This window comes from Ceratotherium simum, chromosome X, assembly GCF_057802395.1.
Source record: "Ceratotherium simum simum isolate JZ-2026a chromosome X, ASM5780239v1, whole genome shotgun sequence".
NCBI lineage: Eukaryota > Metazoa > Chordata > Mammalia > Perissodactyla > Rhinocerotidae > Ceratotherium > Ceratotherium simum.
The window spans coordinates 72835806-72860186 of record NC_141940.1 but is presented as its reverse complement, the minus strand read 5'-3'; the positions used below and the strand labels follow the sequence as shown (position 1 = coordinate 72860186).

Here is a 24381-nt window from a genome sequence, read left to right as displayed (position 1 = left end):
TTAGAATTAATCAACAACTATAGCAAAGTTGCAGGGTACAAAATCAACTTACAAAAATCAGTTGCATTTCTATACTCTAATAACAAACTAGCAGAAAGAGAAGTCAGGAATACAATCCCATTTACAATCGCAACAAAGAGAATAAAATATCTTGGAATAAATTTAACCAAGGAGGTGTAAGACCTATACACTGAAAACTATAAGACATTATTGAAAGAAATTGAAGAAAACATAAAGAAATGAACAGATAAACCACGCTCATGGATTGGAAGAATAAACATAGTTAAAATGTCCATGTTACCTAAAGCAACCTACAGATCCAATGCAATCCCAATCAGAATCTCAGTGACATTCTAAGCAGAAATAGAACAAAGAATCCTAAAATTTATATGGAACAACAAAAGACTCCGAATAGCCAAAGCAATCCTGAGAAAAAAGAACAAAGCTGTAGGCATTACAATCCCTGACTTCAAAAAATACTACGAAGCTACAGTAATCAAAACAGATACACAGATCAACAGAACAGAATTGAAAACCCAGAAATAAAACCACACATCTATGGACAACTAATCTTCGACAAAGGAGCTAAGAACATACAATGGAGAAAGGAAAATCTCTTCAATAAGTGGTGCTGGGAAAACTGGACAGCCACATGCAAAAGAATGAAAGTAGACAAAAATTAACTCAAAATGGATTAAAGACTTGAATGTAAGAACTGAAACCTTAAAACTCCTTGAAGAAAATATAGGCAGCACATCCTTTGACATTGGTCTTAGCAGTATATTTTCAAATACATGTCTACTCAGGCAAGGGAAACAAAATAAAATAAACAATTGGGACTACATAAGACTAAAAAGCTTCTTCAAGGCAAAGGAAACCATGAGCAAAATGAAAGGACAAACCACCAACTGTGAGAAAATATTTGCAAATCACATATCTGAGAAGGGGTTAATTGCCAAAATATATAAAGAACTCCTACAACTCAACAACAAAAAACAAACAACCTGATCAAAAAATGGGCCAAGGATATGAACAGACATTTTTCCAAAGAAGATATACAGATGGCCAATAGGTACATGAAGAGATGCTCAACATCACTAATTATTAGGGAAATGCAAATCAAAAACTACAATGAGATACCACCTTAACCTGTCACAATGGCTATAATTACCAAGACAAAAAATAACAAATGTTGGAGAGGATGTGGAGAAAAGGGAACACTCATACACTGCTGGTGGGAATGCAAACTGGTGCAGCCACTATGGAAAGAAGTATGGAGATTCCTCAAAAAATTAAAAATAGAAATACCATACAATCTAGCAACCCCCTACTGGGTATTTATCCAAAGAACATTAAACCAACAGAGATCTATGCGTCCCTATGTTCGTTGCAGCGTTATTCACAATAGCAAAGATGTGGAAGCAACCCAAGTACCCATCAACTGATGAATGGATAAAGAAGATATGTTATATATATATAATGGAATACTACTCAGCCACGAAAAAGACAAAATCGTGCCATTTGCAACAACATGGATGGACCTTGAGGGCACTATTTTAAGCAAAATAAGCCAGATAGAGAAAGACAAACGCCATATGATATCACTCATATATGGAAGATGTCAAACACGTGGATAAAGAGAACAGATTACTGGTTACCAGAGGGGAAGAGGGCTGGGGAGTGGGTGAAAGGGGTAAAGGGGCACATATATATGGTGATGGATAAAAATTAGACTGTTGGTGGTGAGCACAATGCAGTCTATATAAAAACTGATATATAATAATGTACACCTGAAACCACATAATGTTATAAACCAATATGACCTCAATAAAATAATTGGAAAAAAAAAGAAGTCCCTTCCTTTTTGTAATCAGGAAACTATTGTCTATACTGCTAATAACATTGCTTGAGTGTCTTTATGTGCCAAGCACAGTGCTAAGCACTTTACGTACATTACTCATGTTCTCCTCAAAACAATCCTACAAGGTAAGTGTTATCCCCATTTTTAGGGGTGATATTCAAAAATATTTAACAATCAGTATGGCGTAGGCCCTGATCAATCAGAATGGACACCTATGGACAATCAGTACAGCCATTGTCATGCACATCAATTGAATATTGGCCTTGTCCATTTTATAGATGAGGAAACTGAGGCACAGAGAGTCTAAGTAACTTGCCCAAGACACACAGCCAGCAATGGAGCTGGGGATTTGAACTTAGATCAGTGGATCTTCAAAGCCTGTGTTTGGCTATTACCACTACGCTGTGCTGCATAACTTCCTACTACAGAGGGAAGGCTGACCACATGTCTAACTATACTTGAGTGCTTGATAAAGCTGAAATGTTAGCTATTGAGGTTCAGTATTTTTCCCTAATTAATTCAAGGCCCTGACCTGTATAACAAGTCCTAATTTAATGTAGAGAGATGGACATGGTTATTACCTAATCCAGCCTTAACATCAAACACATAGAAGACATGTCGTCATGTGGTGGACATAGCCCTTGCTGGGGAGATTAAGGACTTTTACTTACTGCTTTAGGATTTTGTGGGGAGATAGGAGTTTACAGGGGAGGGGTGGTGGTTGTTAGGTCAAAAGTAGGATAGTCAGGGAGTTGCCCAATATAATTTCTCTTGAGTAAAGCAAGCATATTAAAATAAAATTACCCATTGAATGCAACAACATTTGAATGTTCCTAATTATAGTCTCATCCTAATAAGGTAGAAAGTAAGTGAGGGAAACATGATGGAGGGGTGGGGGACAGGAGACTGGTGGTGAGGGAGGAATCCACATATGACATGAGGATGGGGGACTGAAAAAGAATCTGTTCACATTCTGCTGAAATCTCCCGTAGTTTCTTTCAAACTATTGCCAAGTCTTTTCTCGCAGTTTCAGCCTGGACTCAGAGTCAGGGCCAAAGTTCAAACAACATCAAAGTTTATTTTTGAAATAAAGATTTATTTCCTCATGGAATTCTTGAAGGGTTTGCCCTGCGCCTGTGTGAAGCATTGAGTCTGGGCTGAAAGGAATTTATTTTAGGACCTTGAGCCATCTTCGGCTTACACACCTATTGCCCTGGAAGGTGATTGATAGCTGTGTAAGTTTCCAGTCCACCCCTGGAGGCCCAGCTCTGGGGAGCACCCCTCCCCACTCATAAGCCTCGCTACCTCAAGGGCAGAAATGCACTCTCCTCTCAAATCTGGTAGCACTGCTCTGCTCCCACTCTTTTCAGAGTATGGCATTGATTAGCATGAGTTTTGTTTGCATTGTTGATTGAATCCTGGGCTCTATTCTGATTGGAAAGCCAAGAGCCGCTAGTTGGCTTTCTTTGGGCTACTTTCTTTGGGCCTAAGGAGAGATAGTTTACTTGGGTTCTTAACTGCAGAGCCAAGCATTAATACCAAAAAGAGTAAATGACATTTTTAAAAAGTCAGCCTAGTATTTGCCAATTCTTGTTAATTTCTCTTGGTACAGACACTTAGAACCAGGGAATGACAGAATGTTAGAGTTGGGATTGAGGAGCAGCCTTTTCATCCCCCTACTGGCTATATATTTTTTTCATTCATAAGGAAAGCCTCTTTATTGAGTCTCATGGCAAGAGGGTGTGGGGTGGAATGTATATTCTTACAACTTAGAACAATTGATTGACTATGGAGGAATGTCAAGGAGAAAACTGGTATTGTTGCCTAGCTGCCAAGATGCTACTATTTGGGTATATTTGAGAGGTAGCAACATGGGGGCAGCTTTCTTGTTTCTCATCCTGAAATAAGACTGAGGGCTGTACTGGGAAGCTGGGTAGGTAGCATGAGGTTTGCTCATAAATTTTCATTTTGCGGCTGTGCAAATTGCCAGCTTGGAGGAAGATAAATGGCATATCCTATGTTACTTATTTATCCTTTCAAATTCAGTTTTTATTGAAATTCTAGGTTCTTAGCAGCAGTTAGGCAGGACAGGAGGTGGGAAGGAAAGCAGGGGCCTTGCTGTTCATGAGTGGTCAACTCTCCTGTTTCCCTTCCAACTCTCTGGCCACTCTTTCTTAGTCTCCACTTCCAGGCCAGACCCATATCTGATTCCACAGGTGGGCCCCAGCTTAGGCTCAGATTGCAATTCTGAGCACAGTGACAGATGAACTGCTACAGCCCTGGAGTCTGGGAGTTGGTGAGTGGGTAGGAAGCACTCAGTATTTTCAGGTCTAGCTTAGTTGTTAAGGGCCTCTCCTTTCTCCCCTTTGCACCTTCCCTCTCTCTCCTGAATGTGTAGTACGAAGGTTTATAGGCAAATCAAAGCAAATGTTTAATTCATGGAGCACTTTCTGGCTACTTGACCCTGGAGATGTGGGCGCAGGTAGGGCATAGCAGCCTTGCCCTCCACATTTGCCTCTTCCCACTGCTTCCAGATGAAAAGTTCTCAAGCATCTCCTTCCTTGCATCAGCCAGTGTTCTGCTCCAGAATCCACAGTGACTCTCTATTGACTCGTGGGTCAGGTTAAATCCGTTAGTAAGGCTCTTCAAATCAGGGTCTGCCTATAATTAAGCTTCATTCATCCATTCATCAACATACGTTTTCTGAGTACCTACTGCGTGCCAGTCGCTGGGTTTGGCACTGGGCATACAGCAGTGTGCAAGACAGACCTGGTTCCCCCCCATCATGGAGCTAACAGTCTAGTGAGACAATATTATTACTATTAAACAAAGATGATTATGTAGATGCTGTGCTGGAGGGTGACGTGGGAGCACAGGACAGAACCCTTCACTTTAGCCTCACCAGATAGCTTGGCTGGAGTATGGCACTTCTAGAACCCCAACTCTCCCTCCAAAGACCAGAGCCAGGCCCCTGTGCTTCTTCCCCAGAGTCTCTCTACATCCAGGCCTGCCTCTCACTCAAGGTCTCACCTTTCCTGTTGGGAAGAGACTGGACATAAGAAGGAAGGTGAAAACTTATATTCCCTTGACGTCTTCCACAGCACATGCAGTTCTGCTCTGGTCCTGGGAAGGGAGGAGGGGCTCTGTTCTGAGGTGGCCCCATTGCAAGTCCTTGATGTTTCCTTGACGAAAGCCAGGGCCAGCACATTGAAGAGGCTGGAGTGAGTGGAGTCGGCTGGGGGGGGAGGGCGCGGGGCCAATGCTGATTTGCTTGGAGTTGAGCTTGTTATTATAGAGCCCTGAAAGATTCATCAGCTTCAGGAATCGGAGTAGTGAGGGCAGATCAGACATTAGGCCAGTCTAGGCCTGCCGCCCTCAGGCAGCAAAGCTCTGCCCACACAGTCTCCTTCAATCTGCTCGTACCTCATTCTTTTTCTCCCAAACAGAGATCAGTCTAAACAGCCCATAGGTCAAGGAAAAGTATCCCTCAAGAGTCCAGCCAAGTCTCTACTTCCTGCCAGTCACTCTCTTGGCTCAGGGTTGAGTTTGCCAAATAGAGAATTTCAGGTCCTCATTCCGCAACTGGATTTTACAGATCAGAAAATGGGTTGTCTTTTGCCCATTTGTTTATTATTTTAATTAGAACCCAACTTTTCTAGTATCCATATTCCAATTTACTGAACAAGAGACAGCTATTTACTAAAAAGGATCATCAGATTACTCTTAACCAGTTGTAGAACCTTCTTGAATTGCTTAAAGGACAATTCTCTAAAGGAATAAATGATAACAGGCCACACTCAGGATCATTAGTGCAGACACATGTACTCTGTTCAAGGTGTTTTACTAATAGATTATAAGGGATTATAAGGATTGGAACATTCTAGGAGGAAAGATGAGAAGAGAATTACCAGAAAGAAGAAATGGAACCACACCAAAGTCAAAGAAGTGGGTTAGAGGAGAATCAGATGGGAGCTCAGTGTGTTGAAAATAAGTGTTCCAAGTGGAAACTCTCCAAGTGCACAGGGATATACACTCAGGCACTCTGGTTTTCTGAGGACGCCAGTGTCCCCCTCTCTTCTACCTTCTAGAATGGAAAGAAATCAGGACGCGACCACAGGGTTTACCAGTGCTGAAAGCACATCCCAGCTCCTGTACCACCTCCTCAGTGGGCATCCCTGGAGCCCAGTGCAGCCAGAGATGGAGCCCAGCTCAGCCGGCAGGCCCCGCCAGGAGGAGGTGGCTCTAGGCTCTCTTTTTGCATAAAGTATGGAGCAATGTCCTTCTATCCGAACTGAATCTTTTGCTCCAGAGAATGGATTTGTTTTCATTCATTCATTCCAGAGCCTTTACAGCAGTCCAGGCACTGTGGCACTCCCCAGAGACACTGCCCTCCTGAGCAGTAGAGTAAGATATTTGGTTCTTTCCCCCTCGTTTCCAAGTTCCTGGGCGCTAGACGGCTGTACTCACAGCCTAGTCTAACCCGTGCGTGGCACCGAGTAGATGTTTGGGGAAGGCAAGTTAGATGAATGAAGTCAAACTATTTGCTCAGTCTCAGCTGGTTACTCGCTGGTGTTGGCGCGGATGCGCTTTAATTTTTATTATTTATGAAGAAAAAGTTTAAGTTAAGAAAAACAAGACAGAAAACTTTATCAGTACTGGGACTCGAGCTCCGCAGGACGACGCTGGCACGCATACGGTACCGAATACCACACACACACCGCACTCACGCAGACATTCCTTCTTTCACGCTCCAGCTCTCTCTTTTCACTCCTACTTCCCTTTCCCTCCTCTCCAGGATCAAGCGTTTATCTGCGAATCTCTGACCGCAAAAAGAAAAAAAAAGAGGTGTGTGGGGGATCCCGAAGTAGCAGAGGGAGGGAAGAGGAGGTGGAGAAAGGCGGGGAGGAGGAGGAGGAGGAGCCCAGCGAACCAGAGTCAGAGGCACTGGTGGCTCCGGCGAGTGTGCAGCCCCGGGGGGAGCCGGCGCTCCAGGCTGGGAACCCGTCAGCCCGCCCACCCGCCCGGCGTCTTCAGGCGCCCGCCCGCTCGCCGGCCCGCGCCCAGGGGCCTGCTACACCCGGAGCTGGGGCCGCCGTTCAGGGGCGTTCGGGCTGGGGACACCGCTCTAGGCGAGCCGGCCGCGCTTTCAGGCTGGTCCCCCGCGCCCGCGCCCGGGATGCCGTTCTACAGGCACACGGTAGTGCCCCAGCGCCTGTGCCCGCACAACCCGCCGCAGCCGCTGACTGAGCTCCGCGACCTAAGCCACCTGGCCGCGCTCAGCCTGCTCCGGCAGCTCGCCGACCTCTGTGGCCACTCGCTGGCTCTGCTCGAGGACCTCGAGGGGCACCTGCTGGCCCTGGGGCGCCGCACCGACAGCTTGTTCCGGCGCACCGTTCGCCTCCGCCGCCGCCTTCCCTGCCGGCTGCTCGGTCCGGAGGATGACGAGGAAGAGCTAGGTAAACCGCGCCGGGGAGGCTCGCGCCCCGCGTCTACCCAGCCTCTGGGGGCGCCAGTAGGCGTCCGGCTCTGCGACCACCCCCTCTGCCATCCTCCCCGCCCCTCTTCTCCATTCCCCTCCGGGAGTGAGGGGTTCTCGTTTCCCTTCCTCCCACCCGCCGCTCTCCCGCTGGAACTTCCTGCTCCTGGACCCGGCCGCACCGTCTTGAGTGGCCCTGTGACCTCGGGGCTCCCTGCCGCGGAATTGGCGGCCGCCTCCTGGGGATCTTGGGGTGGAAAATGGGGGGACTCACAGGATCCCTGGGAGCCACTGGGTCCGGGACAGCTTCGGCGCCGCCCCCAGGCCCGAGGCGTTCCCATCTTCGCGGCGTCGGGAACCAAATGGCCGCGCCGCTGGCGTCATTGCTCCAGTCTAGGAGCTCGGCCACTTCGGAAAGCGCGCCCGAGCTGCCGGCCACCTACGCGGTCGCAGGAGCCTGGCGGCGGTGCTTACTGGCTTTAAACCTGTGCAGCTTCGCGCTGGAATGTGATCGCGACTCGCACTGAGACGAGTGTCTGAGCGCCCTGTCTCCTGCTTCTCCCCGCAAGTTCGGGCCGCTGCACCAGGAGTGGCCAGAGGGGCGTGCGGGGAAAGAGAGACTGCCCTGGCTTCGCTGACCCCCTACCCCTAGGGTCCTGCTGCACAGATTTGCTCGAGAGTACCAGTTAAAGCAGCTGTCATTAGTTTCGTGATTCCTTTAGGGATCAGCCATGACCAAGAAAGCCAGTGGTGCCCTGGCTGAGCACGCAGGACCCGTGAGAGAGTAGGAGGGCAATGCTAGCCCCCGGGTCCTTTACTATTTTGGACCCCAACACTTTGAATGGAGAATCCCCTCTCCATGGAAATGCAGTGATCTCTTACAATGTGGGACTTTTGCTGAAAGCAAGGAGACTGAATGTGCTGGAAATGCTGACCAAAGCTAGGGCATGCGGGGTACCAGGGCCAATTGGCACCACCAGAAAGTTAGGGGAGAGAAGGAGCAGTGTGGCCGGAAAGTGTCAGATGCAGGCAGAAGATGGCTACTGGCTCACTTTTGAGCACAAGGCTCTAACTGCCTTGGGAAAGAATTGCCTGGGTCAGCCCCTCTCCATTGCAGACCCCAGCTCACCACCACCCCTTCCAGTTAGACAAGAGTCAGAGGCCCTGGCACCCCTCTTCAAAAAGGTCTCTGACCTCTGAGGTAGATGGTGGAGGTCACTGGTAGAGAAAAATGAACTGGATCCTGTGGGAAAAGGAAGGTGGGAAACACAGATGACTGCCAGATGAATGTAGACATGGAACCAGGAATCTCTGCATGGCAGGGGACCAGGAAAGCTGGAGCCTTAGGTCTGGTTAGTTCTCAGTTAACAAAGAGGGTAAGAAGGTCATTGTTGACATTGTTGATTTTTTTTTTTTTTTTTTTGCTGGGGTCCCACTGACTACCAAGGATGAGCCTAGGAGAAATTTGATCAGTCAGCTTAGGGAGTAGTTTTCAAAATCCGCACACAGTTTGCAGAGAGCCACCTACTGGGGTCAGCAGGGTAAGTTAAGGACAGGGAGGAGGCTCTGCTTTTCCAACTTGTATTTTTCTGTCCACTGGAGATCCCTTTCCACGTGAGGGAAGGCACAGCATCACCAAGTTGCCTTGGGACCTAACCCTTTCCAGTGATCTGCTGGATTAGAAAAAGATGGCTTTATGCAATGGATGTCTATTAAAGGAAGGGAGCGATTCTTAGGATAAATTGCATTGGTTTGACTTCTTTGAAGTTTGCAAAAGCTGGGAGAGTGGCCATCTCTTATCTTTGGTGTGGTCACTTGCCTTTGAGGATGTTACGTGTCTCTCGGCTCAGAGGCACTGAGGGCCCTGCTGCATAAATGGAACACAGCTACCTTAATTTGGCAAAAAGGCCTGGCTTTTCATTTTCTGATCTAATGCCCTACCCTAGACTCCCCTTGAGATTCCCACTGCACACTTTTCTCTTCAGGTGTTTTGATTGCGTAGCACTTAAATTGGGCCTTCTCTGCAATGGTCTGAGCATAAGTGCCAAATGCAAAGAGAGTTGGGGAGCATAATCAGTGTGTCGCTTGGGCATAAGCTTCAAAAAGATGTTCAACAGGCTGTATATTATATTTTGACCCCCAATAAGTAGCCTTTTTTTCTTTTTACCACTGTCAGGTCTTGCCATTTTTTCCCTGTGCCTTTTCCTCCTAGCACTCCTACTCTTTTACTGACCATTTTGCTGGTGGTCAGTGCTCGCAGTCAGCATTTTACCCTATATATCCTCCATCTGGCTGGATTTCCCCCAAATTCTTCCTCTAGCTCTTTCTTTGACCATGGGGACAGGAAAGACCTGGGAAGAAGGGAGGAAGGTTTGGAAGCAACATGGCCAGAGTGAATGACACCTGACAGGCCAGCAGCTTGTAGCCTCCCTGCAGGGACAGCTTGGCTGCCATCTATGAACTGAGTAACAGACTGAGTAACAGCACGTCAGACTGGCCCATAGCCTTCAGGCTTGCGGAGATCAGACTACAGGCTGGGCTGGGGCCCTGGGAGGCATCAGGTGGAGGATAGGGGGAGGAGGAGAAGAAGGAGAGAGGAGGAGAAAGTTGATGCTAAAGGAGTCCAGGGTCCTCATCTACAAATCAGGGGTCATGCCCCCACCATCTTCAAGGTTACAAGGGTGGGACTGGCAACACCCTCTCCTCCACTGAAGGCTGTTCTTTGGTAACTTGAATCCTTTTGAGACTGCCTCAGAAGCTCTTGTAACTGGTATGGGGTGGGGGATAAGGATTGGAAGGAGAGGGTGTGCTACAGGACTGCACCAGGCTCCTCTGGTTGTGGATCTGTGGCTGTTGCCACACTGTTGGCATGGCCCTGCCTATAACTTGAGTTTTTCCTTGCATCTGGCTTTGAATGTGGTCTGTTTTATTGCATTTGTGTCTTGTACTCTGTGCTCTTCATCTCAAAAATGGCATGGTCAAAGCCAGTGGGAAATAGCTCCATGCCTGCCGCCACATGCTGAGTCAACCCAAGCTTTCCGATTCCTCCCTTGGAGATCTATTTAATGTTGTAGGTACTTTGATAATAATTACAAAAGCAATCAGGCCATTGGCCTAGGGGTATAATATCTCCTGTGCAAGCAAGGAAGTCACTGAAGCACTAGACATCTCTAGGTATGTTTAATAACACTGGGGAGCTATCATGTTACACTAGCCTGGGAACTTGCTGTGAGGAAAATGCTCTATTTCTTCTTGCAATTATTTTGGTTTGAACACAGCCAGTTGGGTGGATGGTAGAAACTCCCTCTTCATCTTTATGTAAAATTCCTGCCTCTTGATTTTCCAACTTTGTGGCAACTCTGGCTTCAAATCAGAAAGAACAGCTGGTTTATTTATGTTTAAATCATAATTCCAGTGTGAGGGGAGACTGTTGCAAATCTATACGGAGATGAAAAAATGAAAACAGCACCTCTAGACTGCAACCAGTTTACCATTAGATGAACTGTTGTAGACCCTGAATGTGACCATCATTGCTACTGAGGAGGGATATGGCTTGCTTGAGTCAGATGGAGCAGGGGGAACTTTGTGGACTTGGAACAGGCACTCTGTCAGGCTCACTTTGTCTCTGTCCTACCTATCATCCCCAGAGACCCTTGGGACACTGGCTTGACAGAATGGAGAGGGGGAGCAAGCCCATTTTCTTTTAAATACCGTGAAATTCCTGGTCTGCTTCACGGTATTTCCATGTGTTGAAAACATCGTCCCTGGAAATTTGGACACCAAAATGTCCACTAGAATTTCCTCCACTTCAGAAACACAAAATTTAATCTTCTCCCTTTTTAGACACTTGAACAGCTAAAGTGATAAAAACGTCAGGATGATGGAATAGTAGAGTAATAGGAGAAGATTCAAGTTATGGCTCTTGGGCTCAACTTTGACCCTTACGAAGTAGATTAGGTGTTAGGAGGAAAGTGGTGAATTTGCATCATCTGTCCCTGTACTTCTCTGGCTTGGGTAGAGTTGGTTTATACTATGTGGCACCAAAAATTCGGTCATTAACCATTATGGGCATCATAACACTTGACTACTGACGCCCATAAAAGGGAAGGGACTTGTCCAAAGGCACCCAGCTGGATCAAGACCTTCAGTAGCCCTAAATGCTGAAAAGAGTACAGTGCCTCTCCCTCTCCATATGTAATTCCAAATGAAAGCAATACTAAACCTTCAAATAAAATGCTATTTTTTGAAATTACTCAGAGCTCCACATGTATGTTGTAATTAAAATGACTTCTTCTTAGATTTTTTCATTCTCTCTTTTGTTCTCCTGTTGTTGGTGGCCTAAGTGTGTACTTAATCTACCTATTGGAGAATGTGGCAGTGGCTGGGTCACACAGCAGGTCAGTGGCAGGAAGCCTTGATCTGGAAGCCAGGCCTTCTGACGTCCAAGTCAGTGCTCTGTCCTCTGCAGTGATGCTAAGTTCAAAGTCAGTTGTTCACTGAGAGTCACTGCCCTGGCATTTTTTCTAGCTGGAACTTGTCCAAGATGAGGAATGACTCCTGCTACCTTTGGGAACTGAGGGATGCTCTAAAGAACAGGCCCCCTATGGTTTCTGCAGTTGGGACTTAGGGGGTGAGCTGGAGGTAGAGAGGAGGAAGGAGGTAAACCTTGCATTATGTAGAGAATAAATGTGAGGCACCAGGTTCCCTTTTTAATACAAAACATAGTCTCTAAGCTTTGAGTGAGAAATAGCTTTGGAAAAAAGAATCTTCAGGTGGAAAAGGTTGGCTGGGCTGGTGACCCTGGCACTGTCCTCTGAAGGTCACCTTTCCATTGGGGTCTTTCACTCATAATCCTTCTGTCATCTTTATTCCTGATATTCTCCCTTATAGCTTTTAATCCAATTGTAGACACTCATCACACACACCCACATCCATACTATTTTTTGTTACTATAGCAGAGCCTGGTTGGCATTTCCAAAGGCGCTTTTATTAAAAACCAAGGGGAATGAGAAAGTAAAAATTTTTGCCAAAAATGTATTTAGCATACACATTTCCAAAGTATGAATTCATTATTTTTCAAAGCTTAAGTAGCTTAACAGGCTTACTAGCTTTGCTGCTCTATATACCCTTTCTGAGCTCCTCAAATCACCTTTTACTCAAATCATTACTTTCTAGCCTTAAAGAGAAGGCACAACTTTGCCTGGACCCCATCTCCTTCCCCCCACCCCCTTATGCTGGATGCTAGAGACCCAGAGGTAAATAAGACCCAGTTTCTCCCTTCAAAGAGCTCCTAGTGTGCAGGGGTAGGGGACACTTTGCTTCCCACCACATTGGCACATGGTACCTGGGCATCAGGTCTTCTCCTTCTCTAGATGGGGGAGAGCTGATAACAAGAACCAAGATCCCAGTTCACACCCCAGAGGATTTTCCGTTCAGTCTGGTTTGGAGTCCAAGGATGGAATTTGGACTTTTAGAATCCCCTATGGCAGAAACAAAAATAAAAACCAAACAATAACAGAATGGTACTGTGAATTCAGCAATGCTTTTACATGAATTTGTAGATTTAACATTGATAACCTTATCTTCACACATAGGCAGAGTAGTGCTTATTCAGTAGATGGACAATGCTTGGCGGATCTGCAAACTCAGGGACTTCTTGTGATAACTCCATGGCCTTCTAGAGTCTTCTACCCTCAGTTGGGAACCACTGGCCTAATAACCTTCCTGGTTCAAGCTATCAGCTCTTCCCTGCTCCACAGAATTCCATGATTTCACTCAGATAAGCCCTCACTGAAGTTTTCAAGTTAGAGTGCACAGGATGGCAATATCTTATAGGACAAGGCTACATTAATAATGCCACAAACAGGAGGTGTGTTGACTAAGTGTTGGCACAAGTAGGCTTACAACAAGGTGCTTTGTGTGTGAGGCAGTGAGTCTGATTGCGCACAAGACCACTAGGCAACAGTCTTTTAACTTGGGAGGTGTGAACAATTGGACAGCTCTCTGTCCCTCCCTCCTCCCCGCCTTCCCTCCCTCCCTCTCTTTCTAAAATTTAAGCTGCTCAACAGAACATAAACACCTTGAGGGCCAAGATCTTTATCTGTTTTTACTGCTGATATCCAGCCCCTAATATAGTGCTTGGCACCTAATAGGCATTTAATAAATACTTATTAAGTTCAAGTCCTCCCTTCTTTCCAGCCATCACTCATTTATTGAGCACCTGACTCTGGGCCCAGCCCTGTGCTAATTTCTGGGGATATATAGCCAAGCTAGAATGCAGCTGACAGTCCAACGGGGAGAATATTGAATCATCTTACTGCTGTGGAGGCAAGCCTGGGAGTCAAGGGAAGGCAGATCAGGTGCACCTGACTCAGCCTGGAGGCTTGGAAAAGCTTCCAGGAGGATGTGATGTCTAAGTTCTAAAGGATGATATGGAGCTGGCCAGTTGAAGAAGGAGGGGGAGGGAATTCCTGGCTCAGGAAGTAGCCTGTGGAAGATTTTCTTGATCTACATTCAAGTTTTCATTATCCTTGGGCAGATGAGACCTGGGCGACCTTGGCCTCTCCCTGCTTTGCAGAGCCAGGTCCTGGGCCCCCCTAAGAAGTCCAGGCCAGGAGTGGCTCCAAGCCACAGTGAGAAAGAAAGGGAGAGAAAGCAAGAGTCTACCTGCCTGATGCCCTGGCTGTGTGTATCCAGTTGCACTCCAAAGCTAAATATATTATTCATGTCCCTGCTTTTTTGTGAGTGGGGACATTTGAGGTTTGACTGTATCTTTTATTTTATTTTTTCTTTCTAAATAGCATAGATTCTAAAGAATGTTTTGTAATTCATCTAGAGGAAAATCAGAAAAATATTGCTTTCTTTGGAAAATGGACTCAAAGAGGAGATGAGTTTAAAAAATGATTCAGCTGTTTTTATTTTAACTGAAATCATTTGCTTCTGAGAACAGTGTAATTAACTGCTTGGCAATTTACAGTCTGATTCCCAGTTTCTGCAAAATAGCCAAACTCGTATTATCCTCCCCAACTAGCAGGCCCTGAGGGATATGAGGTCTCCTTCATCAACAGGACTCAGGCTCGCTCTGCTCTTGCAGGAGACCATGTATCCCAGGTGTTAGCAATTCTGGCAGTGTTCTTATACATTCTTATCCCCCTTGACCCAGGCATTTCACTTCCAGGACCTTATGCTAAATGAATAATCAGATATTGTGGGAAAAATGTTCGAGGATACTCACTGCATCTTTTGGTTATTTATCTTAATCAAAAAATGAAAATAACTTAAACATTCAATAATAGAGGCATGGCTATATAAATTTTGACAGGTCTATATGATAGAATACTATACAGCTAAGAAAAATCCTGCTTGAAACAAATATGTAAGGAAACGTGGAAGTGCCCAAAATAATGCTAAGTGAGAAACCAGGCTATAAAATTGCATGTACAATATAATCCAAAATCACACACATATAAAAAAGAAACTGGAGGGGTATGTACCAAAATGTTAACAATGGTTATCTCAGAGTGATCACAATGATAACAAAGATAAGAAAGGTTATCTTTATGGGATTATGGCAGTGATTGTTCTTTTTTTCTTATACTTTTTTGTATTTTTTAAATTTCCTAAATGAACATGTATTACTTTTAATAAATAGAAAACACCCAATGAATGACAAGTTAAGGAAGAGAATCTTGAGATTTGGAAGCAGAAGCTATGGGTTTAAGTCTCACTTGCCCAGCACTTATTAGCTGACTCTGGTGTCTCTGAGCCACAGTCCCTCATCTGTAAGAGGGAGTTAATGCTACCCAGATCAGAGGGTTGTTGTGAGGATCCAAAATAATGTATGTAAAATGCCTGGTGCACACATCATGATCACGCACACAGTCACTAAATACTAACTAAGAAGATGAAATTCCATGAAGCCTTTTGAAATCCCTGGATGGGGGTACTGTCAAGATGAAATTATAATAAGAATGTTTCCTAGACAGCTCCCAACTGCAGCCATTCTATCCTTTTCCAGAATATATAAAGAATGCCTGTGTGCCCATGGAGGAGCAGCATCTAGCTTTTGAGGCTGTCAGCACATCCCTCTCAACCTGAGGATTTTCCTTTCCTTTGACTCCTCCCTTCATTCTCCCCCACTGACATCTGTTCACTGCCTCACCACGCCAACGGAGGGGGAAAACATTCTTTGGAACTGAAGCCGAGGCACCACCGAGAGTCCTGGCAGCTATGAGATGTTTATTGTCACAGAGAATATGTGGTGCTGGCTGACCACAGGACCTGTCAGGCTGGGATGCCAAGGAGGGGCTTTAATGAAGCAGCAGACGACGGATACAGGCCACACAGCTAGGCAGCATCCCCTGCCTTTGGGCAGAGCTCTTGTCCAAGTGTTCTGCTGGCTCTGTTTACCTATTTCCTAGGGATGTCCACATGGCTCCTGGTTTGGCTCACCAGTTTTACAGACCCAGCTTGGTTTATGTGTGAAGAAACACCTTCTCACAAAACTTATGGGGCCTAAGGTTCTTTGAGGGATGTATTTGGCAATTTGCCTAAGGGTCCAACAGGCCTAACTCTTACCAGCATGGGTATGGAGCGAGTAAGCCCTGATCTCACAACCAGGCAACCTCAAGGTCATGAGCACACTTGGTAGTGTCTACAACATACCTAAACCACCAGGCAATTCAGTCATCTCTCTGGGTAGAATCCTTCACACTGCTTGTCTGATTGCATTTTTCGTTTTTTAGTTACAGCCAAAAATATCGACCGTGGCTGCAAATCTGAATTACTCAGAGACCTTAAAAAAGTTACTAATGCTGTGTCCCCACCCCACCCCAATAAAACTAGAATTTCTAGGGGATAAGGCCCAGGAACCAGGATTTTTAAAAGATCCCCCGGTGATTCTAGTGTGTAGCCTGGGTTGAGAACCACTGTTACAGTATAGGTGGTTAAAGCTGGAAGAGACCAGTCCAAAGTTTCCCAAATTTATTTGACCACACAATCCTTGAAAAATTATAATATATTTGTGGATAATGAGCATAAACTACAGTGTAGGCTTAGATTAAAGTAAATGACCAAAAAATGATATCACAGATGAATTAATTATAAATAGTAATAATACCAAGTTAGATAATATACTTTTTAACTTTATAAGAGGACAAAGGAAATTAGAAAAATGAAGCCATTTTTATTTTATTAACAAAAAGAACAAATATATGTTAAGGTAAAGCATATTTTATTTTACATTTTTTGGTTATAGCATGTCATCAAAAACCACTAACATTTTAAACAAGAACAATATTTTTATTTTCTTATGTTATAGCCACTTAATATCACACATGACATTCCTGGGTTGAATCCCTACATCAGGTCAACCTCAACTTACTTCTCTTTGCAAGAGAATATAAAGATTCCACTATGCAGAGGGTTGTTGGAGTGCAGGGAGGAAGAAAGAAACTTCCACTTTGTAATATTTAGTGTTCCAAATTAGGCTGTGCCAGAAATCACAAATAGAAGTTGAAATGGTTGCCTCTGAATCAGCATCTAGATTGGACTCCTGCTTTCTCACTTTCTCTGACATGGCACACCATCTCATGCAGGTAGATTATTGTGTTAATAATAGTGCATAATAGTGAGAACAACTGTATAGATGTGTTTAGCATTTTTAAACCTATATCAACTTCAACAAATGCAATTTAGAAGAAAAAGTATTTATCTTATTTTTTTTCCCTTTCATGATCCCAATAGAAATAGATTTTCGGAATGTGGAACTAGGCCAACAGCTGCCAGGGAAAGGAAGAGGACTGTTTCAGTGGCATCTCCGGGGTCAGTGGCTGCACTGACTTCCAGTTCAGAGCCTCTCCTGTGGCTATTTTGGGGTCTTGAGACATTCACTTAGATGACCCTATCAGCAGCCCCTGAGAAATGCTGGGACAAAAGGGACAAGGGAGAGGGGAAAACTATGGGGGCACTTTTAGTATTCCCCCCACTGCTGTGATCAGAGGAGAGAGATGCTAAAGGCACCCCTATAGTTTGCCTCCTGAACAATAACTGATGCCGAGGATGACAAGCAAGGCACCAAGAAGAGGCAGCAGCATCTTTAGAGGAATCAGTTTAAGAAGACTGAGAAGTGTGCTTTCAGGATGAGTTCTACTTAAAACGGTGAAAATTAAAGAAAAGATTCAGTACTAAAAAGTGGGGAAGAGTCCAGCTCCCAGGAAACGTTGCTGTTAAGAGAGACTCATGTCTTGAGGATTCTGGATAGCTGTCTCACTGTGTTCCGATTTCTAGCCTGTATTACCTCTTGGAATAATGAGTTACATAAGTTTACTCCCCATTGTGAAACAGCACAGTGAAAGCTTTTTTCCCATAATTCCAAGTTAATGAAAGTGGTAGATTTAGGAAACAAATGTTATTGACTTGCACGGAGGTTTTACATTTTGTTCCTATAGTTTCAAAACTATCTGATGCACATGAGGAGGGGGTGGTGAGGGAGAGGGAAGAGACAGTGAAGGTGGGGACTTTCTCCATTCCAGTAAACATGTATTGAACTCCTGTTAGATGCCAGTGGGAGCTGCTAGCATATTTGGCAAATAGGTGTGTCCCCTCCAGGTAGAGGGATGGCAAAAAGTGTGCCTCTGGAGGGACCAGTGAGGAAAACCCACCCCTTTGGGTGGAACCTTTAGACAAAGGCACATTCTCTGAGCATAGCACTTTGGAAAAGTCACTTGTTCTGGTCATAACTATTAAAAAACAGAGCATCCTCTGGGTGGACCAGTTTTAAAAAGTCATCCTCTCTGGGCATAATAATTAAATGAAGATGCCCCTTCCTCCATGTGTAGTCAGACAGGGCACTGGGCTTGGCTGAATTTTGTCCCCAACTTGAGACTCCTTGGCAGGATGCCCTTGTAGAAATACAACTTGCACAACAGTATAGGCGGTCCCATAGTGCCTGGCGCCGGGCCAGGCACCAGGCATACAGATATATGTAAGAGCTAGACCTTGTTCTTGAGAAATTTATAGAACTCCCCCTCCTAACCCCCACCCTCTTTAATTCAACCCATCTGCTGCCAGCTCCACCCATGCTGCATCCCTCCTGGCAGAGATTCTCTTTATGGTGACAAAACGTCTACCCTCCAGATGCACAGGCTGCTGTCTGCTGTTGGAGGGGGATGTGCTGTTTCAGGCTAAATATCTACTTTCTTCAATGAACAACTAGAGCTAATTGTTCATTGTGATGGCTCGTTGCTTATGGGTTCTAGACGGGAAAATATGGACATCACTTCACACTTCAGTATCTGTTTGAAAACTTTGTTGTGTTCTGTTTAAATGTGCTTTTAAATGGTGAGTTTGGGCATAGCTGAGATATTTTTCCCCTTTAATTTTCATGTTCTTAATAAAGGAAAGTAGTTGATCTCTAATCTGGTGGTTTAGAGCTGACTTCAAGGGCAAATTCCTACCTAGCTCATTGTACTAAGACTGGGCCAGGCCTTGTGCCAGGTATTGGTAATGCTGAATTGATAAGACTTACCTTTTGCTCTTGAGTCTTAACATTTGGGAAGACAGTCTTGAGTTTTAACAGTTGGGAAGACAGTATGGAAGGAGACAATCTCACTGCAGACTGCTAGGTCCTATGTGAAAAGCATAGAGCACACAGTCAGGGACGGCTTCCATAGCCTTTTCCTCTCTCGTCTTCCTGAAAACTCCTATTCATTCATCAAGACTCCCACTTGGACATTCCCTCCTCTTTACAGCCTTCTCTGACTCCGTTTGCTGTGTTCCTCCAGGCGGCCCAGCTTGGGAGGAGATAGTGGAGGCAGAGACTTCCAAATGTGTGTTGACACTTCTTGAATTCATTTTTATTTCCTTTCCTTTACCATCTCTTGAAAGTAACATGATCCTCTTCTTTGAAACTTGGAAGAACAGCGTGGCCATTCCTGGGCCTAGGATCAACTGGAAGCCAGAAGTTAGCATTCTCTCTCTAGAAGAGTTAAAGCCTGTATTAACAGTTGTTATGGAGATTTGGAAACAGGATAGAACTACTGCAGCCCTCAGATCCTCATAAGTTTAGATGAATTTGAAGGGTTTCCTCCCCCCCGAGGGAAATCAGAGTTACATTAGGTGGTTGTGGACTAGTGACAGGCTTTTAGAGGTAGAAAGAAGCCCTGGTTATGAGCCTGGCCTACTTTGCTTATTTTGCCCCAAGTATAAGCCCAGTTCCAGTATTTGCTAATGGGGGTAATTTCAGTGCTGAGCCTCTGTTTTCTATTTGTTGGGAGGATCAAATGAAATCCTGTATGGCAAAAGGCTTTGTAAATAAAACATCACCCCCCAAATGTTATGTATTATTATCCTTGAGAACAAGGACAGTGACTGATTCATCCCTCTTTCCCCAGCATCTAGTTTGGAAGTAGGCATACTGCAAATGTTTGTTGAATGACTAAGTGGCCTAGTAGGAGATAGGTGTTTGTATTTCTTTAAACTTTTCCATAGTATCTAATAAATCTGCTATACTAGTTAATGCATACCCTTAGGTATTTAGTCATTTCTGCCATTACCAACACTCTGAAGCTTGCAAAACCCAAGAGATGGTTTATTGACTTCTGGATATTTTTGCTGGTAATCAGGATACACTGCTGCCAAGTTGACAGTGGTGCCTGGGCTATGACCTTTGTCTTAAGAGCTCAGATCTCCCACCAGACTCCTCAAGGGTAGGGGCTATATCCTATCCATGTTTGTGTTCCCCCAGTGCCCTGGTATGCAGTAAGTGCTCAATACATATTTGCTGACCAACAGGGAGAGGTAGTAGCATGTTTTTGCACTTCTATTTGGCCAGCCAAATCAACTCCAGATATCAGAAAGTGACAAATGTCACAGCTAGATTGCCCCACCTTACTTTTGCACTGAGGTGACCCCCCTTTTTTAAAATTAAAGAAACTTTGGACAAAAAAGCCATGGCTTTTGTTATTATTTTTAAGAGCTTACTGTGTTCCTGGCAATATGTGAATCACTAACTCATTTATTCCTCACAACAATTCCATGATATAGTTACCATTATGATCCCCATTTTCTTGATAAGGAAACAGGCTCAGAGAAGAGTAAATAATTTGATTAAGAGTTGTGGAATAAGTTGGGGATCCAGAATTTGAACCTCCATGCACGTTCTCAATCACAATGAATGGGGAACTGAAAGCGAGGAGCAGGGAAGGAATCTGTTTCTACCACCATCAGAAGGAGCCTAAGTTGGGGTGGGATCAGATGGAGGGCTTTCTATTGGGACCTGGGAGATTCAGCAGGACTGTATCTGGTGGGACTAAAAAGAGAATTAAAATTTCTTGGGTAGAGCCAGAGAGAGAAAACAGGAAAATTGAATTTTTCTCTGTGAAGTTAGCTAGCATTTTGCATGTCTTTCTAATTTATGAAGCACTTTTACGTATGTTATTTCATGTGGTCCTTGTGACAGCCCTGTGAATTTTTGTATTACTCCTATTTGTAATACAAATATTACTATTTGAAAAATGAAAAAAAAAAAAAAAAGAGATTATAACTGACTTTCCCATGATGGCAAGTGGGAAGGTTATGAAGACCAAGAAACCATTCATTCATTTACTCAATAAATATTTATTGAGAACCTACTATGTACCATGCACTGTTTTAGGTGCTAGGGATACAGCAGTGAAGGAGACACAAAACTCTTTGTCCTCATGGAACTTATAAGATAAATAAACTATGATTTTTTTTTTCAATTACCCTCTGTCAAGTAATAGATATTGGTTTGGGTTTTCAACCTTGGCTGTGTTTTAGAATCATCTGGCATACTTTGAAAAAACAATGATGCCTGGGCCCCACTCCAGACCAATTAAATCAGAATCTCTGGGAGTGAATCCCAGGCATTGGTGTGTGTGTGTCTGTGCGTGTGTGTGTTAAACCTGCTCCAGAAGGTTTTAGTGTACAGTCAAGCTTGAGAAGCATTGGTTTTGAGCAGTGGTTCTCAACCTTGGCTGCTCATTAGAATCACCTTGGGAACTTAAAAATGTATATACTAATGTCTGGGCTTCACCTCTGAGATGAATTAAATTAGAATCCCAGTGGTTGTGTCCAGATATTTGTATTTTTAAATGTGCTTCCTCAAATGGTGCCACTGAGTTCAGGGTGAGGGATTTGCATGAAGCACTTGAGACAAAGAACAACTTGGTCCTATGGTTTCAGACAATACGCCTCACCTCTCAAGCATATGGACCCTTTGTCTTTCATTCTTGCAACAAATATTTATTGGACACCTGCTCTATCCCTGGCGAGTCCCTTCCCTTTCTTGGGTCCTGATTCCTCCCTCTATATAGTGACAGACATGGACATCTCTAAGGCTTATTGCAGCTCAGCCTATAATTTTACAAGGGAGATTGGGCTAGGAATGTTAATGACTCAGAGGACCCACTCTTGGAGACCCAGGTTAAATTGTATGTCCTCTTGACAGTAGTGTATGTTGCATTTGAGATATAAAATTCATGAAAATCCAAAAACGTGAGGGCAAGTCTTTTTCTCACTTTAAGCAATCTGTCCACAAGGAGCAGATGGACTCTGCTTCCTTTGTCTCATTCACCATCTTGCTGACCACCAGGTGGGCAACATAGATGGGCATACAAGGGCAGGACCAGAGAAGAGGACTCAATGGGGTTAGACTGTGAAAGTCAACCGGAGGGAAGAGGAAACAAAAATGTGTGCCTTGCAGCTCAAAAGCACCTGGGGGCAGCAGAAAGCGAGCTATAGAGGAAGGCAGCCTACTGCTTTCCCTAGTTCTCTTTGTACCTATAATTGGTCTGCACTGGCGGAGGAAAGATGATAATGCTAGCTGTTGAGAGGTAGCATAGTTAGCATAGTGGTTAAGTGCATGGACCCTGAGACCACTCTCCCTGGGTTTGAATCCTGACTCTGCCATTTGCTTTCTTCATGACCCTGGACAAGTAGCCTGACATCTCTTTGCCTTAGTTTCCCTATCTGTAAATTGGGGATCATTGTAATAATACCTACTTCATAGGCATATCATGAAGATTACAAGCTTTGCATACAGTAAATATTTTTACACAAAAATTACAAGTAATGATTTTGAGTAAGTGTCCAGCACTCCACTTGTATTTCCTCCCTAATCTTTACTTTACACAAAGTAGGCACTGTTTTCCCAGTTTTATAGATGAAGAAATCATGGCACAGAGATGTTTTCATTTGCGGAAAATGACCTAGTGAGTAAGGCACAGAGCCAGGCTTTGACCCCAGAAGGATTGATTCCTTAGTGCCCACTCAACCACTGAGTATGGACTATACTGAGTAATGACACAAGCCACTATCTTCATCTTGATGCCCACTGATAAAGGGACTGAGTTGGGCCCTGGGAATGCTGAAAAGGATGAAACCTGGGTCCTGCCTAGAGGAGTTTACACTGTAGTTAGAGAAAGCAGACATATGTATAAGAATATTGCAATAAAAGGTGCATCATGGGGGCTGGCCCCGTGGCCAAGTGGCTAAAGTTCTGCGTGCTCCACTTCGGTGGCCCAGGTTCGCAGGTTCAGATCCTGGGTGCAGACCTGCACCACTCGTTAAGCCATACTGTGGTGGCGACCTACATGCAAAGGTGGAGGAGGATTGGCACAAATGTTAGTTCAGGGCTAATCTTCCTCAAGCAAAAAGAAAAAAAAAGAGGAAGATTGGCAATGGATATTAACTCAGGGCGAGTCTTCCTCAGGAAAAAAAAATGTGTCATGCCTTGTGCCAAGTAAGTTCAGAGAGTAGCCAGTGACAGCTTTGTCATGATGTCTGGCTTTGTATTGGGTCATTTACAGACATGAGGGAGGGTGTTCTGGACAGAGGGAGCTGTAGGAGCAAAGGCAATGGGTTAAGGCTGTGGATGGCATTTTTGGGGTTGGGGAAAGTACCTTTACCCCTCTACCATATTGTAGGGAATCCTTGGGAGTCCCCTCAAACTCAGTGCCAAGGTCAGGGGGTGCCTAATGCTACTGGGCCTCTTTCTGGGGATGTCATGGAAGCAGATAGTGCAGAAGCGCAAAGTCAGGCTGTCATAGCTAGACAGGCCATAAGAAGACCATCCAGTCCAAACCCTTCACAGCACAGATGGGGAAGCTGAGGCCCAGAAAGGTGAAAGGATCAGCCCCAGCAAGCCAGCAGCAAACTGTGGTATGCTTTGTCAGGCCAATATTTCTGCCATGCAGTGATGCATAAGAGATCCTGGGTCATTTACAGGAGATATCATTCAGTAGCACCCAAGTCTACTCCTCTAGTATGCAGAAGTCATCTTCAGAACTTGCTTCCAAGTTTTTCTGCTTCATTTAACTTCCTGTACTGTCATAGATTAGGACTTGAACACAAGGCTTGGCACACCTACCATGGAGGCAACTCACGGCGAGTTGAGAGGAAGACATGGGAGGGACCTAATGTGAGAGTCACCCCCTAGGATGTTGGAGTTCTTAATCTTTTTCAGAACATTGTTTTTAATTGCATTAGATAAAATAGACTTACAAAGGGAAACAACTGTACTGAAATACAGTTATCAAAATATTTTTTAAAAATTGTGATATGGTAACAAATGTGCTTCTTTGCTAACACATTTTAAATTACAAGATCTAACAGTGGGTCTAATAATTACTGTAATTTTGAATGAGTGTAAGTGAAATTTCAAGATGCCTGCAACAACTGCCATATGATTTGCAAATCTCTGTGATGTCTGTTACTGATAAAGTTACAGGTACTGCTGACACTTCTGTGGTTTGCTGCCTACACTCTTCATTTCCATTACAGGTTAGTGGAAATAAAGAGGTAAATTTTTTCATAGGCCTCCTGAACTCTCTTCATCTAACTCTTGGGGATCTGTGGACCCCAGGTTAAGAATCCCTGCCGTATGGCAAAGTAGATGCTGGAGAACCAACCCAATGTGGGATCTTAATCCTGGAATTGACTCAGAAGAGGGACTTGATTGGCCCTGAAACTGCATTCAAGATTGTACATGTGTGTGGCACATGTGTGGGTGGTTGTTATTAGT

At 44.5% G+C, this 24381-nt stretch overlaps 1 protein-coding gene across 1 annotated transcript in view; it reads left to right on the top strand.

Annotated features, from left to right (window-relative positions):
• Positions 1-2040: 2040 nt before the first annotated feature.
• Positions 2041-24381, top strand: part of LOC147911889 (NHS-like protein 2) — a 106438-nt gene continuing 84097 nt past the window's right edge. The window contains exons 1-2 of the mRNA XM_087426428.1: positions 2041-2045; positions 6896-7317. Coding sequence (XP_087282554.1) covers positions 2041-2045; positions 6896-7317 — 427 coding nt within the window. The remainder of the gene's footprint in view (positions 2046-6895; positions 7318-24381) is intronic.